Here is an 18,012-nt window from a genome sequence, read left to right on the forward strand (position 1 = left end):
CAAACCCTTAGTCATCGCCACAAAAACTGGTGGAAGTGTGTAATATGGTGATTTCAGAGCTCTGATTAGGCAATATGCCTTCTATTAAAAGTCCTGTGCTCTGAGCATATCTCACGCTCGCCCCTCAAACACTTGAGGGTGATGAGTAAAAAGAGGAGCGTTCAGTCAAGCTCCGTCCTCGCCCTCTCCAACACACACAGTAAAGTGTGGGACCTCTTACAGTGGATGTACGTGCACATGGATACACCCATTGAAACATAGAAAAGTGGGCTGAAGGCGAAACCAGGATGGCTGGGACGTAAAGAGGGGTGGTTTAATAAAGCATGCTTCATTTGCTGATGAAGTCTTGATGCAGGAGTGGGCAGTCTTGCTTTAAGACATGTGATCTGACTCACTCTCAGCTCTCTCTCTCTTTCCAGCTGGGCTACATTGTGACACACACACACACACACACACAGAGAGAAACACGCACACACGCTCACTCAAACACCCGCTCTACCTCTCTGACACAGACTCTACTTAGTGCGTTGGAGAGAGCACTGAGGCTCACACTATCAGCACAGCTTCTCAATGGGGGGACGCAGCCAAGAGCAGACAGAGCAGTCATTCCACTGGAGCCTTCCGCTGCACGCGTGAGAGAGAGACGATCAGTGAGGGGGGTAAATTAGCTCCCCTGTCATCACAACAGAGGAGTTCTACAGACGAAGCAGAGAGACACAGACTTGAGAGGAGGAGAGATCTACACGTATGTGGCTGGTACAGCAGTGACATGATCAGCTTCCCATCCCTCACATCCTGACCAGTGTGTGACACAGACCCATGACTGTTTGTGTTGCCAAGGATTTCAGAAAGGAACTGGGCAGCAGGAGGGAATATTGAGGAAAAAGAACAGCGTTTAAGCCCCTTTTTGTGTGCTTGTGTTATGAGTACTGGAATTTCAGCGGGGATCCCTGTGGCTCCAAACTATGGATGGATTTAAGACAGAAGAGTGAGTCTGCTGGGCAGGCAGGCGGTTATTGTGACTGAGCCCCTTTCCACCTGGACACACTGCTCAGGTAAGGGTGTGGGACTTTCGAGGAACATGTACCTCTGGTGTTTGGGGGTAGGATGGGTGGGGACAAATGCATTTTAGTGATATCATTAGCAATAAATACAGCTGGAAGAAAAAATGTGTCAAGATGACTAGACTGATATTGCGTTATAATATTACAATCATTATTTTTTAAACTGCGTTATGCAAGTTTGAGACATGTTTAACTAGTGTAAATAATGTCCAAAGAAAATACAAATAAAAAGTTCAGATAGTAGCTCATATTATTATGTTGTTGTATGACACTCAGATACGCACGTTTTTTGGAGTCATGGCTGAAATTGCAGGAAACAAAACGGCTTTAAATCGATGTAGCACACATGTACCTGCAGGTGTGTCTGCGCTTTAACTTCCCTTCAGCCACATTTACCACGAGGCTGGACCAAACAATTACGCACGGATTGAGGAGCCTTTTCTCTCCTTTCACGCGGCACAAGAACACTCCGAGTAAACAGCTTTTAACGCGTCTTCCTTTCATTACGCACGAAAAACCAGCTGGATTGTCTATCTCCCAATAAAAAAGCTTACTTGCGCTGGCTCCAGGGAGACAACACTTCGGTTCCGCTTCTTTGGAAAAAGAAACCCCTTTTCTCGTCCTCTGAAGTTGCTTTAACGTGACGCCCGTGCCTGCTCGTTTCATTTCAACTCTTCCGTGCAGTCTTAACGCACGGTGGGCACCACGCACTATTTTCGGCAGGGATGCCTTTCCGATTACCGGGAGGAGCTCAGCTCAGGATTCTTTGTACAAAGGTTGAGTGAAGTGTGCGCGCGTAACGCTCCAGCTGAATATAAAGAAAGGCAGCTTGACGAGCAGGAACAATACTGCGTGGTTAAAATAAGAAAACACACCCATGGGACCATTTCACATTTGCACAAAAACGCGGATTATGTTGGATTTAGCGCAGGGGTGGAGGGATTTACAATGTGCTGCTCATAATGATATGCTTAATTTTCAGTGAATATTAAGCAGCGTCAATGTCACTGAGGGCACAGGGCGCACGGGTCACATTTAGTAGCCTCAGTGGTTTTAATCTCACATGTACAGATGCTCAAAACACAAAGTGCAGTTTGGGCAAAACCGACGCAAGCAGAGGCTCTGCTGCTGTCTTCTTGATTATAACCCAGTGGATGTGGCCTGCTTTTCTTCATTTGTGTCCATACAGACTCCTTTTTTTCTTTAATGTTTGAAGTATTTATTGAGCAGACTCCCTGGGGCTCAGTGTCTTCTTTTTATCCCCTTGTGTTTTAAGATGTGGCAGACGATTTAGGATCACGCTGTTACATGAGACCATTCACGAGATTCACAAGTCGCAATCGTATTGAGGATAAGCGAGAAATGTAGAAATGAATGAAACTAGAGGCTGTGAAAATATCCCTCTTAATAACTGAACATCCGTCCAGGATTTATAATATTTTCTAAACTGCCATTTAAACCTTCCTCGTGCAGTAATGCAGTTTTAAAAGTCAGGAGCCTAAACACAACACACCCCTGTATGTTTCAGAGGAGGACATCTGATGGTTCTAAATTCCCCCACGGTGGCTTTCTGAATGGAGAGAGGTGCTAATAACACCTGGAAAGGAGGAGAGCCTCATTATTCAATAAGGGGCTAAGGCGTGTCTCCATATGCTGGCCCTCATCAGCCATTAGGCGAGTCACTGAATAAATCTCCAAATAAAAGAAAAAAGCTGTTTGCTCTGAGAAATGCAATCTTTATTATAATTCTTTGTAGAATATTCAGGGCTCTCATAATACTAATAATGGCACTGTTGCTTTCATAAAATTGTTATACGGCTCATTATGAAATTACAAATCTGATCCCAGGATGTTATTTTCCTTCTGCATTTCATCTATTATTTCAGTATGATGAAAGTCCTTTGAGACTCCAGTTGGATTGGACGAGACAGAAAAAAATGGATTGAATCTTCATTTGTGTTTTCTGTCTGCAGGTTTTTGTTCCGTTGTTTTCTTTTTGTTCCTTATTATATTATTATAAATTCTTGTGCAAATGTAAATTTTTCTTCTGATATCATATACAGTGCTTGTTCCTGTCTTTAGGCGTGTGTTGTAACGATGTATGGAGACAGGCTGTAATAAAACTGTGTGTCGTCCTGCAGACTCGGCCTTACCATGTCCTGGTTGTTGGTCATGTGGATTAGCTTCGGCTTCCTGTTGCTGTGCCACGCCACACTCTACCAGACCATCCAGCAGCACCACGTGGCCCGGCCCGGTCGCACAGACATCCTCACCCTGGGTACGTGCGTCTCTCTGACTGATTTCAGCTTCACACGACAGTGTTATAGTCGCCATAAGTTCTCAGCTCTTTTTTTTTTAAAGCAACATTGAGACACGACTGCTGCACGTCTGAATGACGTTGCCACAGCTCTGTTCTGTAATGTGATGATTCACCATGCTCGCACTCATACAAGATAAGCAGAGGGGAAGACGACTAATAGTGCTTCTAATTGCATGTTACATACTTACATTTAGTCACACTTAAATCTGTCTGTCTCTGTACATTTAGTGCTATTAATGGAAGTGAGATGGTTGAACTGTGAAACCTCGCTACTATGCTGAGGGGGATGCTTTCATTTAAATCTGATCTTGGAAGTCCTGTTAGATAAAAAAGCATCTTTAAACTATATGAGTTAGAGGGTAGGGATATTATTTCTTGTGCACGGTGAGGAATTCTTGACTGCTGCACCCTGAATCTCGCTGGCAGACTGCTACGAGGAGGACAAGCTGAAGGCAAAAAAACTCCATTACTGTGCTGGTAACCAAGGGAGCTTTGATCACTGTGGCTTAGATGGAAATGACAATTATGTTTCCCTCTTTTGCAATGGAAACGTTTTGCAATTAAGCTTGACGCCTTCTGCACTGTAGGGGCATAAGGGGAGGGTATACGCTGAGGCGGCTCTAATTCTCTGATTATGGAAAAGCTTACCAGCATTGCTTATGGTGTATGTGGGAGTGTAACAGGGACGGCAGAGGTTTTTTTGAGCAAAGCAAAGGCTTTCTTTAAGCTTCTAACAATGAGTGTGACTCCCATGCTGAACCCTCGCGCAGAGTGGGGCTCTCTCCAGAAGCCAAGCGGCTGTTAAACATTGATGCTATCGTCCGCCTGCCTCTCATTGTGTGTGTTGCATTGCTGAGCTAAAAGACAGTAATTGAAGCACAGCAGGAAGTGAAAAAAAACACTGGCGCTTGTGTTGAAAACACTGTTAACCTTAGATAGAGTTTTGGCTTACTTTTGCTTTGAAATAGCTAAACATGAAAATCGCAGCCATGATAGAAAGTTTTCAAAGCGTCCTGGTCCCATTAATTGGAACAAGACAGTGAGGGATGAGCGACAGAGAGCTCCGAATGAATTTTTAAAGGCTATCTTCCAGTTTTTCTTGTTTTTTTGGGCTCTTTTTGTATTCTTTCTTTCTTTTTTTGAGTGGTTGGCAAGTCGAGCTTGGTGCCAAAGATGTACAAGGAAGTGCAAGGCTCAGTAAGTGTCTTTTGAATAATGCAGGGGTCCCAAAGGGGATGGAGGGGGGGAAGAAATACCCCCCCCCCCCCCCCCCCCCCCACTCCCTCTTCGAAATACAAGTGTAGATCCAGAAGAGTCATCCAGGCAAAGGATGGTTATGACTCCAGTCAGACTCTCACGCTTACTGCGTACAACACTACGACAGACGTGTGTACAAGCTGGGATGTTCACAAACCATTTACTCACCGAGGCCATTATGGTGTGGTGTTTTCATAGGTCCTCCAGGGACATGGGAGCTGTGTTCAGGACACAGCTTGTCAGACTCATGTCAGGTCTGAGAGGATGCAAACTCATGTGGTGGAGGTGGATGAAATTGATTTTTGATGTGATTATTGGACTGATTTAGCAACACCAAGAGATTATCAAAGAGTGGGATGTAATTTAATATGCCAGCAGTCACACTGAGTCTGTAATAGTGTTACTTTGGCACAAGCCCTCCCCGAAAAACATTAAAAAATCAAACAATCTCTGATGTTTGACAGCCGTAATTGGTGCTGACTATCATTTGCTTGGGACATTTTATGATATTTTACAAGCGCGTGCCCCAAAAAGAAAACATTTCTGCTATCTAACTTCCTGCTCAGTGACTGTACAATTTACTGTATATCATGTTTTTTGAAGAGGATTAAGCCGACATCAATCTCATTCATCCGTGGAGTGGCGGTAACCGATTTAACCAGAACTGCTCTCTCAGAATTGAAATGGTATGATGAATATTTGAATTAGAATTGATTTTATAATTTGAGGAGCTCTCCGGTTTCATTGAGGCCAGAGCCCTCAGATATAAATAGATGTGGATATGTAGGACGTGTCAAAATGGAGATGTCTCGCCTTCAAGAATCCATTGGTTTTCATGCTTTTACTGTTTACTGTAATGAAATAATGTCTCTGTGTTTTTATGAGATGATGAAACCATGTCTGATGTGCTGTCTGCCACACTGTAAATTAAGATGTGGAATGGGTTTTCACTGCTTTAATTTATACAAATATATTTGCTTAGATTATTTATTCAACAAGTTAAAATTGCTTGATTACAAGATGGGCTGCTCACCCTGCCTCGTATTGTGGCTGTGCGATGCCTCTGTATTGTCTTCTGGACACTCATACGTCTTGAAGTCCAAGTGTTTAAGTGGAACACTGGGTCGGTGTTTTGCCCTGAGATAAATTTTTGTGGATCTTGGCACGCAGCCCAGCCGACTGTGTGAGAGAGTGAGTGGAACAAAAACTTACAAACCATCCCACATGGACAAAGATACACAGACAGGGAGCTGTGTGGGTATCTGAGGAGGGGAAGTGAAGGTCATGTTGATTTAAGTACAGATGTAATCCTCCAGCCTGTTCGAGCATCTAACTATGGTTGAGAAATCAGCTCATCTGCCTCCTGTAACACTGAGCTGACAAAAAAAGATTTGCGGAGATTAAAGTTTCAAGATCGCATTTCTCTGTCTTTTTCTTTTTTTACGTTTCCGTGACAAATCGGTATCGTCACCACCGAGGCAGAGATTGAGTAATGAGTTGGCTGACTGCTTCGTCACCTGCTTCAGGAAGCGGCACCGCTCTGTTTCCCATGAGCCCCTGCTTTACACAGTCTCCTCTGCATCCTGCTCGTGTGGCTGAAGATTGATGGCGGCCTGATTCTGGGCAGCCAATTCTGGTATCTCAAGAAATAATCCACTACGATGACAGATGAGCTGAATGTGACAGGACACACACACAAACCCGGCTCTGCGCTCGCCCTACCTGCCAACACAGCGAACGCAAGTGCTGGCTGCCAAGATCCCTGCCGCATAAACCAGGTCGCTCTTGACAGTGCATGGTGCTGGACTCCATCGCAAGTCAGTAAAAGTGCAACCAATTTACACTGTCAGCGCGTCGCTGGCAGTAGTTACAGTTGATGTGGTGTCTTCTATCGTTAAAATGAAAGTGCTCCCTAATGTGATGTCTACTGAATGTATTACAGTATTATCAATAAGTTACCCATGTACCATATAAATGTACTCTTGTTCAGTTGAAGTATGTATACAGCAGTCAAGTTCATATCGTATCAATACCCAGAGGGGCATTGTGAACAACACTTGCTTTGTTTTATTTTGACTATGACAGGGCAGTTAAAGAGTCTCACGCCTAATAGAACAGCAGGATTCCTGTGCCAGGTGCAGCTGTAAAACCAACTCTACTCTCCTGCTACACACTGATTACATCTGATGATTACAAAGATGCCAATGCCAATTTAGAAAGAATATCACAGGGGTGAACACAGCAGCAGGGCCAGGGGGCCACTGGCTCCAGTTGAAATCTCATTGGCCCCTGAAGTGACCCTGTCCTTCTATTAGTCTTTAAAAAAGTAACCTAAAACAATACTAACAATAAATCTCTTTTGAAGTACACAATGTGCTGGGCCAAGGAACGATTTTTTAAATATATTCAATGATGTGTGGCTTTGCTTAAAGCTATAGAGCTAACAGTAAAAAGGCATTACTTGCTGAATCAGGGATAGTGCATGGATGTTGGACATATAATTGGCCCCTCTGTGTAAATGGTGGCCCCTTTATGGTCACTGATTTAAAAACATCCTAGATCTGCCATTTAAGGCTGAAATGCTGATTTAGCATGTCCATAAAAATTTTAAAAATTATGGTATGGAAATGAATACGGAATAGCTGAAAAGGCTGATAACTAATGCAGTGGTTCATGTTCAGTGTTCATGATTTTTATCCTTTGATTTGAAAGGGCTGATCACAGATGATTGGGAGGCATTTTAATGAGCTCATTGTTAATCGTCCATGAAGCTCCCTCAGTGGAGGAAACTCTTTGAGGTGGAAGAAAACATGTAATTATATTGGTTAGCCAAGATGGTCAAACATGAGCAACTGCGTGATCACAAACAAAGATGCACTTGATAAACATAAGGATCCTCAAGAGTTCACAACCTGTCAAAGAACTGTAGTGGTGAACCTAAGCTTCATGTTTTTATTGAAGCGCCTTTATTTCAACTTGAAATCTAAGGATATTCTGAGGAGAGGAAAATCTGACAAAACCTTCAACCTAAATTAGGATGGCTGCCTTTATAGTAAATTCATGGAGGGTGGAAGTCTAGAATCCATACATGCACAAAGTGTAAATTGATTTTGTTTCTGACTCTTTCTTTGCAATGCAGAGGGGATGACAGCTTCAGAAGATTGATGGTTTTTCTGGCAGTGTTTGGTAATATTAAGAAATAAGCTTCACTGGCACTGTTGGTACCTGGAATTAAAATCTGTCTGAGACGATCTGATCACAAGTGGACCGCAAGTGTGAATAAATGCATTGAGGATGTATTGAGATACTTTCACACCAGCCACATTCGGAGGTGGCTGGACATGACCAAACTCTTTTGGCAGTGTGTACGTGAAAGTGTCATGGGCCACATCAAAAAAACAGCCACTCAACTAAGTAAGAGGAAGTACTCATTCCTTTGAGTCTCAAATTATGACATTTATCCATGACGCCTGAAATATTTGAAAACTTCATAGAGATACATTATGAGTGCATCAAACATCTTGCATGGTTTGCATGGATCACACCAAGGAATAGACTCAGCCCGTGTTATTTTGATCTCCAGCAAGCAGAATGTATTTTCCAGCCAGTAAAAGCATCATCAAATTTGGTCTTTGCAAATGAAAAGGATGTTTGTGTTGATTTTGATCTAGACGCATGTGGAGACGCATTCGAAGGCCTTAACTCACATACTTGTTGTCCACATGTGATCGGATCACCCAGGATGCATGTTAATGTCAGGCATGAACGGGGCCACTGGCTCACAAACTGAATGCACACACTGTTCCAACTTGGAACTCATTTCAACACTTCTAAGACTTCTCATTTGAATAGCTCAGTGTTCATGGCAGAAACACAGACGTGAACATGCACTTTTTTTTTACAGTCTTCTTCAAAGCGATAATCTTACTTCTTTGCTTCTTCTGCGGACATCTAAGCTTTTGCAGTATGAGTGGCAGATCCATCCGTGGTATCCGCACGAACAGCTGTCCATATAGGCTCTCTGTCATTTTGTTTTGCCGTTAAATCTGCTTAATTTACATCCCCGTTAAACTGTGGGGACTAATTAGTGAAATTAGTGATGGTGAAAGAATATTCAATTAAATTACAGTCACTTGAATGGATTACGTTTTAATCATATTTTTGTAAAGTGGATGAAAAAGAATTGTTTGATTTGGCTGGCAGCATTGGCTCATGTGTAAATAAAGCAACAGACAATATGGTACGTGCATACACTATGAGTTTTTTTCTTTTCCATATCGTTGTTTGACTTGTATGTCTATCATTTAACCACCTTCATCAGAACTAAATTGTAGGCTGATGAAAATCATAAATTATATATGACAGTAATTTAATTAGAAACATTCATTTTGTAAACATGACATACAAGCCCTGTCTTTTGCCAACAGAGGATCTGAAATCCTATAATCTACCTCCACATGGGATTATAATTGCTTTGAAAACTGTGAGCTCAGTCGAGGGAGAGCTCATCAGCGCTATGTGATCTCGCTCCCTTTATCACACAGCATGTCCTTCGAAGTAATGAAAGCAACCTTTCTATAAAACTAGGCAATAACTGCCTGATCATTCAGGTGCCGAGCAGCACTCTCTTCGCGCCTGGCCTCTTCCCTCAGCCCTCCATCCTCCCCCCCCCCACACCCGTCCTCCCTGCCTCCATCTCCTCGTCTCTATCGGCCTCTCAGACGATTTGTCATGGATCAGATGAGACAATTTGTCATGGATTAGTGCACTTAAATGTCTGTGTGATAGTGGAAGCAGTCACTGGAAAAGCTTAGGAATCCTATTACATTGCGTTTTATGGCCAGCAAGAGGGGAGGGCGGAGTGGAGGTTGAATTGGCAGTTTCTATGGCATGTGTACCGTTCCTTGACTTTTTCCCTCCACACATAATCAGATATTCACTTAGAGGTGAGCTCCACTGAGTAACTAGACCAGAGGTTATATATTCTTTCTTCATTCACCGCTCGCTTCATATGTTTCTATTTAATTGACTGTTCACTAAGCCCCACCACCTTAGTTACCAGGGCTATGCCTGCCAAGCTCACAGTTCTCTCATGGCACATTAACAGTGTACAGTGATAACAGGGAGAGAGAGATGTACCACCAGAAGTTTAGCATTTATTAAAACAAGGGGTTGGATTTCAGACAGAAGTAAATCAAAGAAGGCCTTTTTATTTTTATGACTAAATTGAATTTTGTCAGCTGAAATGACAATAATTGATAGTGACTTTCCATGAGCTAATGTTATTTCTAAAGCTCCAAATATGCTTTTGTTCCAGTCCTGTACTGGAAAACTACCTGTAACCCTACAACATATTACAGAGACTAGCATAGAAAGACAGACAACATGTCAGCTCCTCTAAAGTGACATTTATTGACGGGACCTTGATTTCCTGGCTTACTCCATGATGACTCCATGTACTTCACAGACCGTGAATTATGACGTAGCACAAGATGGCAGCGCCCATATCTGGGATATTTTGGGTTCATTTTTGTTTCATGGGAGGAAACGGAGAGGTGTCTTCTGTCTTTGTACACTGTTTGTACTACAGAAACACTCTTTGCCTTTGAACCAATGCTAATGTGGGTGGTATGCTTGTTAGCAAGCTAACATTTGCAGCTTATGTTCAAGTAAACAAACACACTTTCACTCCATTCATTCGAGACACCATTGTCCAAACTCTTTGGATCCTACAGATTGCAGCTCTTGCAGTCCACTGACAAAGCTTTATTGTCCTGCTTAGTTACAGTTGCTAAGCTGTGATTGGGGCTGGGGTTTAGTAAACAGCCAATTAGGAAGTTGTTTGAGCAGAATGTTTGACAGCAGTAAATGAGTCACCCAGTGAGAAATTACCTCTGTTTTTCATATTGTGTCCTGGCAAACAGATTCAGTTTCACCTGTGGCAGTTTTACCACTGTCATTAGCATTTATTTACTCAGCGGTTTTTCTCATCACAGGCCTCTAAGTGAATGTACTCCGCAGTGCAGTTTCTGCCTCCTCGAGTGAGGTTGGATTGTAGCAGATTAGATGCTATTTTAGTCTGATCCCAGATAATTATGCCTGGCAGAGTGTACAGGTGCTATTTACAACAGGTGGCTCATTTCCCCAATTATTTTCAATAAATTGAAGTGTATGAAAATAGACAAACCAGTCACACAGTGCAAAGTGTGTCCAAACAACCCAACTGTCTAGCAGTACTTTGCAGTCAGCCTATTTTCATCTCGTTTAAATTGTCCTCTGTTTGCAGTCATTTCTGTACCTTCAGCATGTTCTCCTTGTGCCTGCGCAGGTTTACTCTGGATGTTCCCACTTCCCCCAACAGTCCAAAGGCATCCATGTTAGATGTAATGGCTTCTCTAAATTGCCAGTAGGTGTGAATGAATGGTTTGTCTCTTTACTCTTAGATAGACTGGTAACCAGTCCAGGCTGTAATCCTGTACATAGGGATTGGCTCCAGCCCTACTGTGACCCTCATAGGAAAAGTAATATATGTAGCAAATGGGTGGATAAATAGAGCAACAGCAAGTTACTGTATCATGGATCATTATCATCTTTAATCAAACACTATCTTATGCAGCTCCTCTGTCACATCATGGCCCCTCCAGCCTTTTAGCTGCATCATACTGAAGTGAAACAGCTCGCTTATGTTAATGGAGCAAAGAGACACTGCCAGATAATTGTGATGCAGCGGAGCTACCGTGTGGCATCATTTAAAACCACTGCGGGGGACAAATGTTACTCATTGAGTTTTTGGTTTGCAGAGGACTCAGTTTTCCCAAGCAACTCATTTACCCAGTGGCGGTCAAATTACGTTGTTGTAATCATACTACTAATTTACTTTCCAGAGCTTGCCTGTTTTTTTTGTTTGTTTTTTGCAATCGCTTTTTAAAGATATTTTAGTCAGATATGTAAAACATTAGTTATTTTTAGAAAAGGCTTTTAGCTACAATTCAGTGTGAACAGACAGAATCCAAAGAAAACACGTTGAGCTTCATTGTCTTTGCTATGTAGCTGCTTTTTTCATTGTGCCAGGAGCAAGTGAATATTTTACTCATATTTCCATCTCTCTAGCTTCACTTCTGACATGTTGGAGAAAAACAGATCAAAGTGTTAATCCTGAATTTCAGGCTTTCCTCGGGTTTGAATTGATGATTTTTTTGATCACATGTATTTTAGTCTATGAAATATTAATTGTTTTTGGAAAAAAAGTCTATTTGTGCTCTAAAGTGGCTATGTTAAATATTATATGTGTGCAATGTATCATATGACTGGTTATAAAAGTGGTCACTCTTAATGATGATTTTTTTTTTCCAACTCTGCAGTATTGTTTACTATTAAAAACTATAGACAAAATAGACATACAATAGAAATCTGTTTGTTTACAAGTTCGGCCTATGAACCTATAACATGAAAATATGTCAGTGTTGTGCTTACTGCCAGTTTCTGTTGTAGTCAAATTAATTTCTTTTTCCCCTCGCAATGTGATCTCTGTAAACATCCCTCCCATGCATTCACAAAATGTGTGAAAAGCACTTAATCTTTGTGCTCAGTGTTGTTTTCACACACCTCATAACGTGAATTTGAGATGCATGTATTCAATTTGTTGCCAAGGTGACTTGCTTTGTCTGTTCAGGCCAGTAAATCATTCATTCGAGCCTTGACAGGGGCCAAAAATAGATTATGGGGTTTGGAATTATGGAAACAAAAATCCTCATGCTTAAATATGTCCGCACTTGTCAAAGGTATGATTGAAAGTCTGTCTAAGTTTTCCACCCAGGGTGCTCTGTCAGCATTAGCTGAGGACTATTTGTCTTGTCTGATGTGTCTGGATGAATCTATATGGCTGCTCTGCCGAGGCAGCACTGTATTGTCTTATCGTAGCCTTATCTGACAGCAGACGCTCTAATAATGGAAGTTGGGTCGAGATGTCACAGTTAACTGTTCATCATTGCCATACAGAATATGACACATAAAGTGGACACAGCCAAATCTCTGAATAAATAGACAGGATATCTTATTTTAATCTGGATCAGCCAGCATGTTGTGGTTTTCACACTTTTGTATTAAATGTGCCAGTCACTTGTACTGTACACGGTGAGGATGGTGACAGACTGTTGAAAATGTAGGAGGACAATTAGTATCCACTGGGCCTGCAATGTATCTTCATTTGCCACAGTATCTCCAGCACATGTCAGGTTCACTGAACATGGCTCAATGCCCTCATACCTTCGTGCTCTGTGCCTGTTGGCCAGGAGAGTGAGAGAATGAAGGATGAGGTGGCACCTGCATGTGTCTGTCTGCAGCCTAATGACCCACAGGAGCTTCCTCTCATACAAACCATCTCCCTTCTCACTTTTATGCTCTTTGTCTTTGTCTTTCCGCGGACACCTCGTCTGCCTATTAGCCGCCATGCTCATCTGCCTTGGTTTTTATCCCAGTTCTGTTCATAGACTCCTCTATAAGTCGGTTTCCTCTGTGGCACTGCCAAAAAATACATGTTTAACTTCAATTATCTTGGGAACCTGAACAAAGTTGGCAGTGAGTATTTGCAAGGAAATATTACTTAGAACCCCAGACAGCCTGGCAGGCTATGTCGGATTTTCTCCTCCTCCTCCTCCTCCTCTCACATCCCAGAGGTTTTAAGTGGTATGAGATACAACGCTTTTCCAACAAAAAGACCTTTTTGACCTTCTTTCTGTAAGTTTTGTGAGTTGAGTTCAAATGAGGATTAATGCCTGCTCTAAGCAACTTGTTCAGCCTTTTTCCCTCAAGGTGTCTAAGAAAATATGGGGATCGCAGACATATGTACAAAATAGGGTGTTATTGGAGCTGAGCTGATAGAGCTGAATACCTTTCCACATGCCGTCTTTGATCGCAATAGCTTTCCCCCCGTCCTTGTGGATTTTAGTGCTCTCCAAGGCACAAACTGCAAAGCACGCATGCATCTAAATAAAAAAGTGCTGGAACTGTACTGATGTATAACTGGATCCCTCACCTCATCTTTTATAATAATGTTTTTTCTCTATTTCTGTCCTCCTGGAGTTAAATCCACATCGAGGCCTGCGAGCCGCAGCTCCTTCATGAAAGACAAACAAAAAGATCAGTTTTTACAATGTTGCAGCTGAGCTTTAACTCTTGTGGGACATTCAGACTCGGTCACGATGCAAAATCATTTCATCACTAACATCCACAAAGAAGTATTCGTCACCAATGCCCAGACTGCACTGGGTGCGGCGCTTGATGGATGCGTCGCTGATCTGCTGCATCTTGTGTGTGTCTGTCTTCTGCGTGTCTTTTGCAGAGCAGCCATACAGGAAGTGTTGCAAAATGTGTGTTTTGTGTGACGCGCAGTGAAATAGGCATAACCCAGACTCTCTCCAACAGTGCCTGAGACACGTTGCTCATGTGGCTGCTTTACCTTCATAACAATGGCACCAAAATGAAAAGCGAGACTTTCCACACTACACACACACTGCTCATGAGTCCAGTGTCGCCCAGGCATAACAATTAGCCCTGAGTGTGCAGGTTAATGAAGACTGTCCATATCAGAGTAAAAAATTGAAAAGCAGGAATATCATTATACAAGATATTAATATATAATCTTAAAATTTCCTTGTAGAAGCTGCTTTATTTCTTTTTTTCATAAAAGCAATTTAGTGTTTTGTTTTGTTTTCTGTATTGACGGCCTGGGTTCCTGTACGTGTGTGACTTGGTATAAGCTCGTAATGAAAAGAGGACTCAGAGCTGAGTCAGTGTGCTCTTCTCTTGTCAGGATCAAGGGCTTTAGTTTCACTCTCAGCAGATGCAAAGAAGCAGAGTAACAGTGTGATGTTTAGCTGAAGAGAAGTACCTCTGGCTCACTTACTGTATATTAGCTTTTAGTATTACATTCCACCTCTCCCCCTGTGTTGCTGAGTGCAAGCCTTGCATTGAGCTGTGCTCCCATCTCCACAGAGCTTCCCCTCTTCTCTTAGGCACAATCAGAGCATGAGACTTTGATTCAAGCATGAATAAAATACAGAAGTGTTTTGTGAAACATCCAGTGGAGTGAGCAGCGCCCCTGTTTAGCATTCCACCCTGTTTTCGAGTTGTTTTTTTGCAGAATGTTTTTCTGAGGCGGAGAGCTGGCAGAATGAGATGACGCTGACTCTGTCTCAGCCTCAGTCACCAGCATTATTCATTCACTATCTTAGTCACTTATGTAGTGCTTGCTTCCACACCTTTATCTGCCATGTGATCGCAGGGTGGATGTGCACACATGCTGTTAGCATGACACTCGGCGGTGGTTGCAGATTCTCTGAGCTTGTCGGGCTGTGAAGGAATTGTGTGCACGCTGTCAGGGCAGACACACCAGGCCGGTTCTCTGTGCAGCAACATGTTGCTGTAGTGATGTTATTACAATTTTGGATGATTCACACGAGAGGGCAGACAGGCAAGCAGATAGCATTGTAGTTTTTCTTTTTTTTTTTCTCTTGGCTTATCTGCAAATGGGAAAATGTCACCCACAGCTGCAGCGGGGGCAGGCTTAAGGGGGCACATATTCAGAGCTACGACTATTTGTTCCACTGGTGTGATGGAGTTGGTGGGTAGAGGGGTGAATGCTTAAGGGTGGAGGTAATGAAATATTTTGCCATTGAAGAGGACAAGAAAGACGTGAAAGGCCAGAAGAAGCTCATTAGAAACTAGAAGTATCAGTGTGACTTGAACAAGATCTGTGTCTGACAGGTTCCCCTCTGACATTGTGACATCACCTCACTATATCTTAGAGGGCTATTTTTGTTGTGTCTGTAACCCTCTTTTCTTGGCTGGTGACCTGCTGGAGTCCAACTGGGCTGCGGGTGATAAACAGGCTACAACTTCTCTCTAAAGCAGGGGTTTATTCTTTGCCCTTCTTTATTAAAAAAAAACCAATTGATTACTCTCAGAATCCACAACAGGCCTCTAATGCTATGTTACTTCACCCAGTTACATTCATAACTGCCCTACATAAAACAATGGCAGTTAAGAAATAATTTACTCCTTCGCAAGGGGACATGCAGCAGCATCTTAAATGTTATACGTCAAAGTATAAAATGAAATACTAATTAAAATGCCATAAATAAAATTGAAACAACGATGTATTTAACAGCAAACTCAATTCTGCAAATGTGCAATGACGTGGAATTTATAATTTACATTGTAAACTCCAAAGGTCAGGAAACAGAACATTTTCATTATAACTTCAGCGATTTAAATAACCTAAATTACAATGTGTGCCATAACTGCAATTACCTGCAATTACCTTTGTGTATATTAGAGTGTGGCTACATGACCTTTGCCTGTTGGGTTTAGACAAATTTTTTAAAATTATATTTGGGTTCAGGTTGGGTTCGGTCACATTACTTAGGCTATCTACTTGATTTTTTTACACTGCACGTGCATCGGGCTCCAGTCGGTTTAGGCAAACAGAATAGCAGGGTTCGGATGGGGTTTGACTAATTTTCTCTCAGACTTGGTTGGGTGCGAATAAAAAATTGCAGCCTGAGCTAAACTCTAATGTATATGCAGCTGTTTGTTTACTACAACATTGGGTCTTGGGGTGAGAATAAATCGGAGTGTTATCATTATCATTCAGCCTTGAACCTTCCCTTGATGCGTCACCCAGTTTCCAGTTAGACATTCATTCTTTTTAAGTGCAGAATAGCAGGGTCATTTAGTTTAATGGGGTATTGATGCTATTTTGCTGTCACAAAAATAGTATTTCTGTTTATGTGTAGTTCATTTTACTGTGCATGCCACCACAACATAATATTTATTTACTTTATCTTCAGTTGCTTTGCAGGACAAACTTTACACTGTCTCATCAGTGTTGGAATGAACCGGGGCTCTGGCCTCAAATAAACATAAAGGGGAGTTTATGACAGCATGTGTGAGGAGGGTTATACATGAAGCTGCTTCACTAGAGACTCAGTGCACTACAATTACAAATGAAGTCAACAGTCAGAGTATAGTTTGACCTGGTCTCTCCTGACTCCCTGGACCAGGACAGGATCTGATTTGTGTTTTTCCTGTTTGTTTTGTTTTTTGGATGAGATTAATGGAGTTGGATTTAATCTATTTAAAACTTGGAGTCATTAAATGCATCATTAAGTGCTTGAATGGTTTAGTCTGAGTAAAACCTGAATAATATTGATTTTGGACTTGGAATGGTAAAGGTGCATAACACACTAATTCTGATCAACAGAATATCAATCAGCAACTATTTTGATTATAAATAAATAATTTCAGAAACTTTAAGCTCAATGCTTGACATTGATTAATTTAGAAAATGTGTCATCCACTAACTAGAAGATTGGTAGAACGATCCCCGGCTCCACCAATCTGCATTTTGTCCTCGGGCAATATCCTGAACCTCAGATTGGCCCTGATGGCTGTGCCCGCAGTGGCCTGAATGGTGTGTTTGCACAAGCAGTGGATGTTGTAGAGCTGCATGAATATGTGTGTGAATGTGACTTGTACAGCACTTTGAAAAGTCTGGAAAAGTGAAACCTATTGACAAAATGATGAACTGATTATTCAGAAAAATTGTTGGCAGATTACTTAATGATAATGATAAATAATCATTAGTCAGCGCTTTAACTGGCCCATAGACTTGTGTTTACAAAGTTCAACATTTCAACATCAACTCTGTTCCGTGCTCTTGTCACTTTTTAGATCACTGCATGAATCTCAGGCAAAACATCCCAACCTCACACAAACCTTTTGTAGCGAGATAATTTATGGTGTCATGTGTTCCTCCATGGACAGAATCATCCTCTCAAAACCAAGCAGTATGTGTGATAAATCTTTCACCTGCCACTTTTAGAATAGGATGTAGACACCTGGAATTAACCTGAGTACCACTTCAGTGAGGATTCACTGAGGGGAGATTGTCTGTAGCCTGAGGAGATGAAAGCCCGCAGTCGTGGCTGACAGATGTTATCCAGAGCTGGAGCCGAGGGGACCTCTTTTTTCTTTTCTTACCAGGGGTGCAGTGTGCAAATGTTAGCAGCGTTGGTGATATAGAAAGGTAAATACGAGCCCCTCTTAAGGTCTTATACAGGCTCCTGTGAAAACACCATCTCATCCAGAGGTGAATTGGATGAAGAAGGCATACAGAGCTCAGCTCTCTTTGCAAGGGCACTTGTAATATGTGAATTACATATGAGACTGCAGCGATAAAACCACCTCATTCCTCTTCATGAGCAACAGGGGATTATGTCATCTTAAAATAGGATTGCGACTCTCATACTGTGCAAAGAATACAAATCAATAAGAAAAGGCATAAGTTGTAGGTTTAGAATTGATATTATT

The 18,012-nt window shown here is 42.0% G+C and overlaps 1 protein-coding gene across 5 annotated transcripts in view; it reads left to right on the forward strand.

Moving 5' to 3' along the window:
• Positions 1-417: 417 nt before the first annotated feature.
• Positions 418-18,012, forward strand: part of LOC109628951 (chemokine-like protein TAFA-1) — a 109,040-nt gene continuing 91,445 nt past the window's right edge. For 2 of the 5 annotated variants that reach the window (XR_011238766.1, XR_011238767.1), the window contains exons 1-2: positions 418-1,055; positions 3,206-3,342. Coding sequence is in view for 1 of the 5 variants with exons in the window: in XM_020086414.2 (XP_019941973.1) it covers positions 3,219-3,342 (124 nt within the window). In the remaining 4 variants the exon portion in view is untranslated. The remainder of the gene's footprint in view (positions 1,056-3,205; positions 3,343-18,012) is intronic. The other 3 variants (XM_020086414.2, XR_011238769.1, XR_011238768.1) reach the window with 3 other exon arrangements.

The sequence above is a fragment of the Paralichthys olivaceus genome, chromosome 2, assembly GCF_024713975.1.
Source record: "Paralichthys olivaceus isolate ysfri-2021 chromosome 2, ASM2471397v2, whole genome shotgun sequence".
NCBI classification, from domain to species: domain Eukaryota; kingdom Metazoa; phylum Chordata; class Actinopteri; order Pleuronectiformes; family Paralichthyidae; genus Paralichthys; species Paralichthys olivaceus.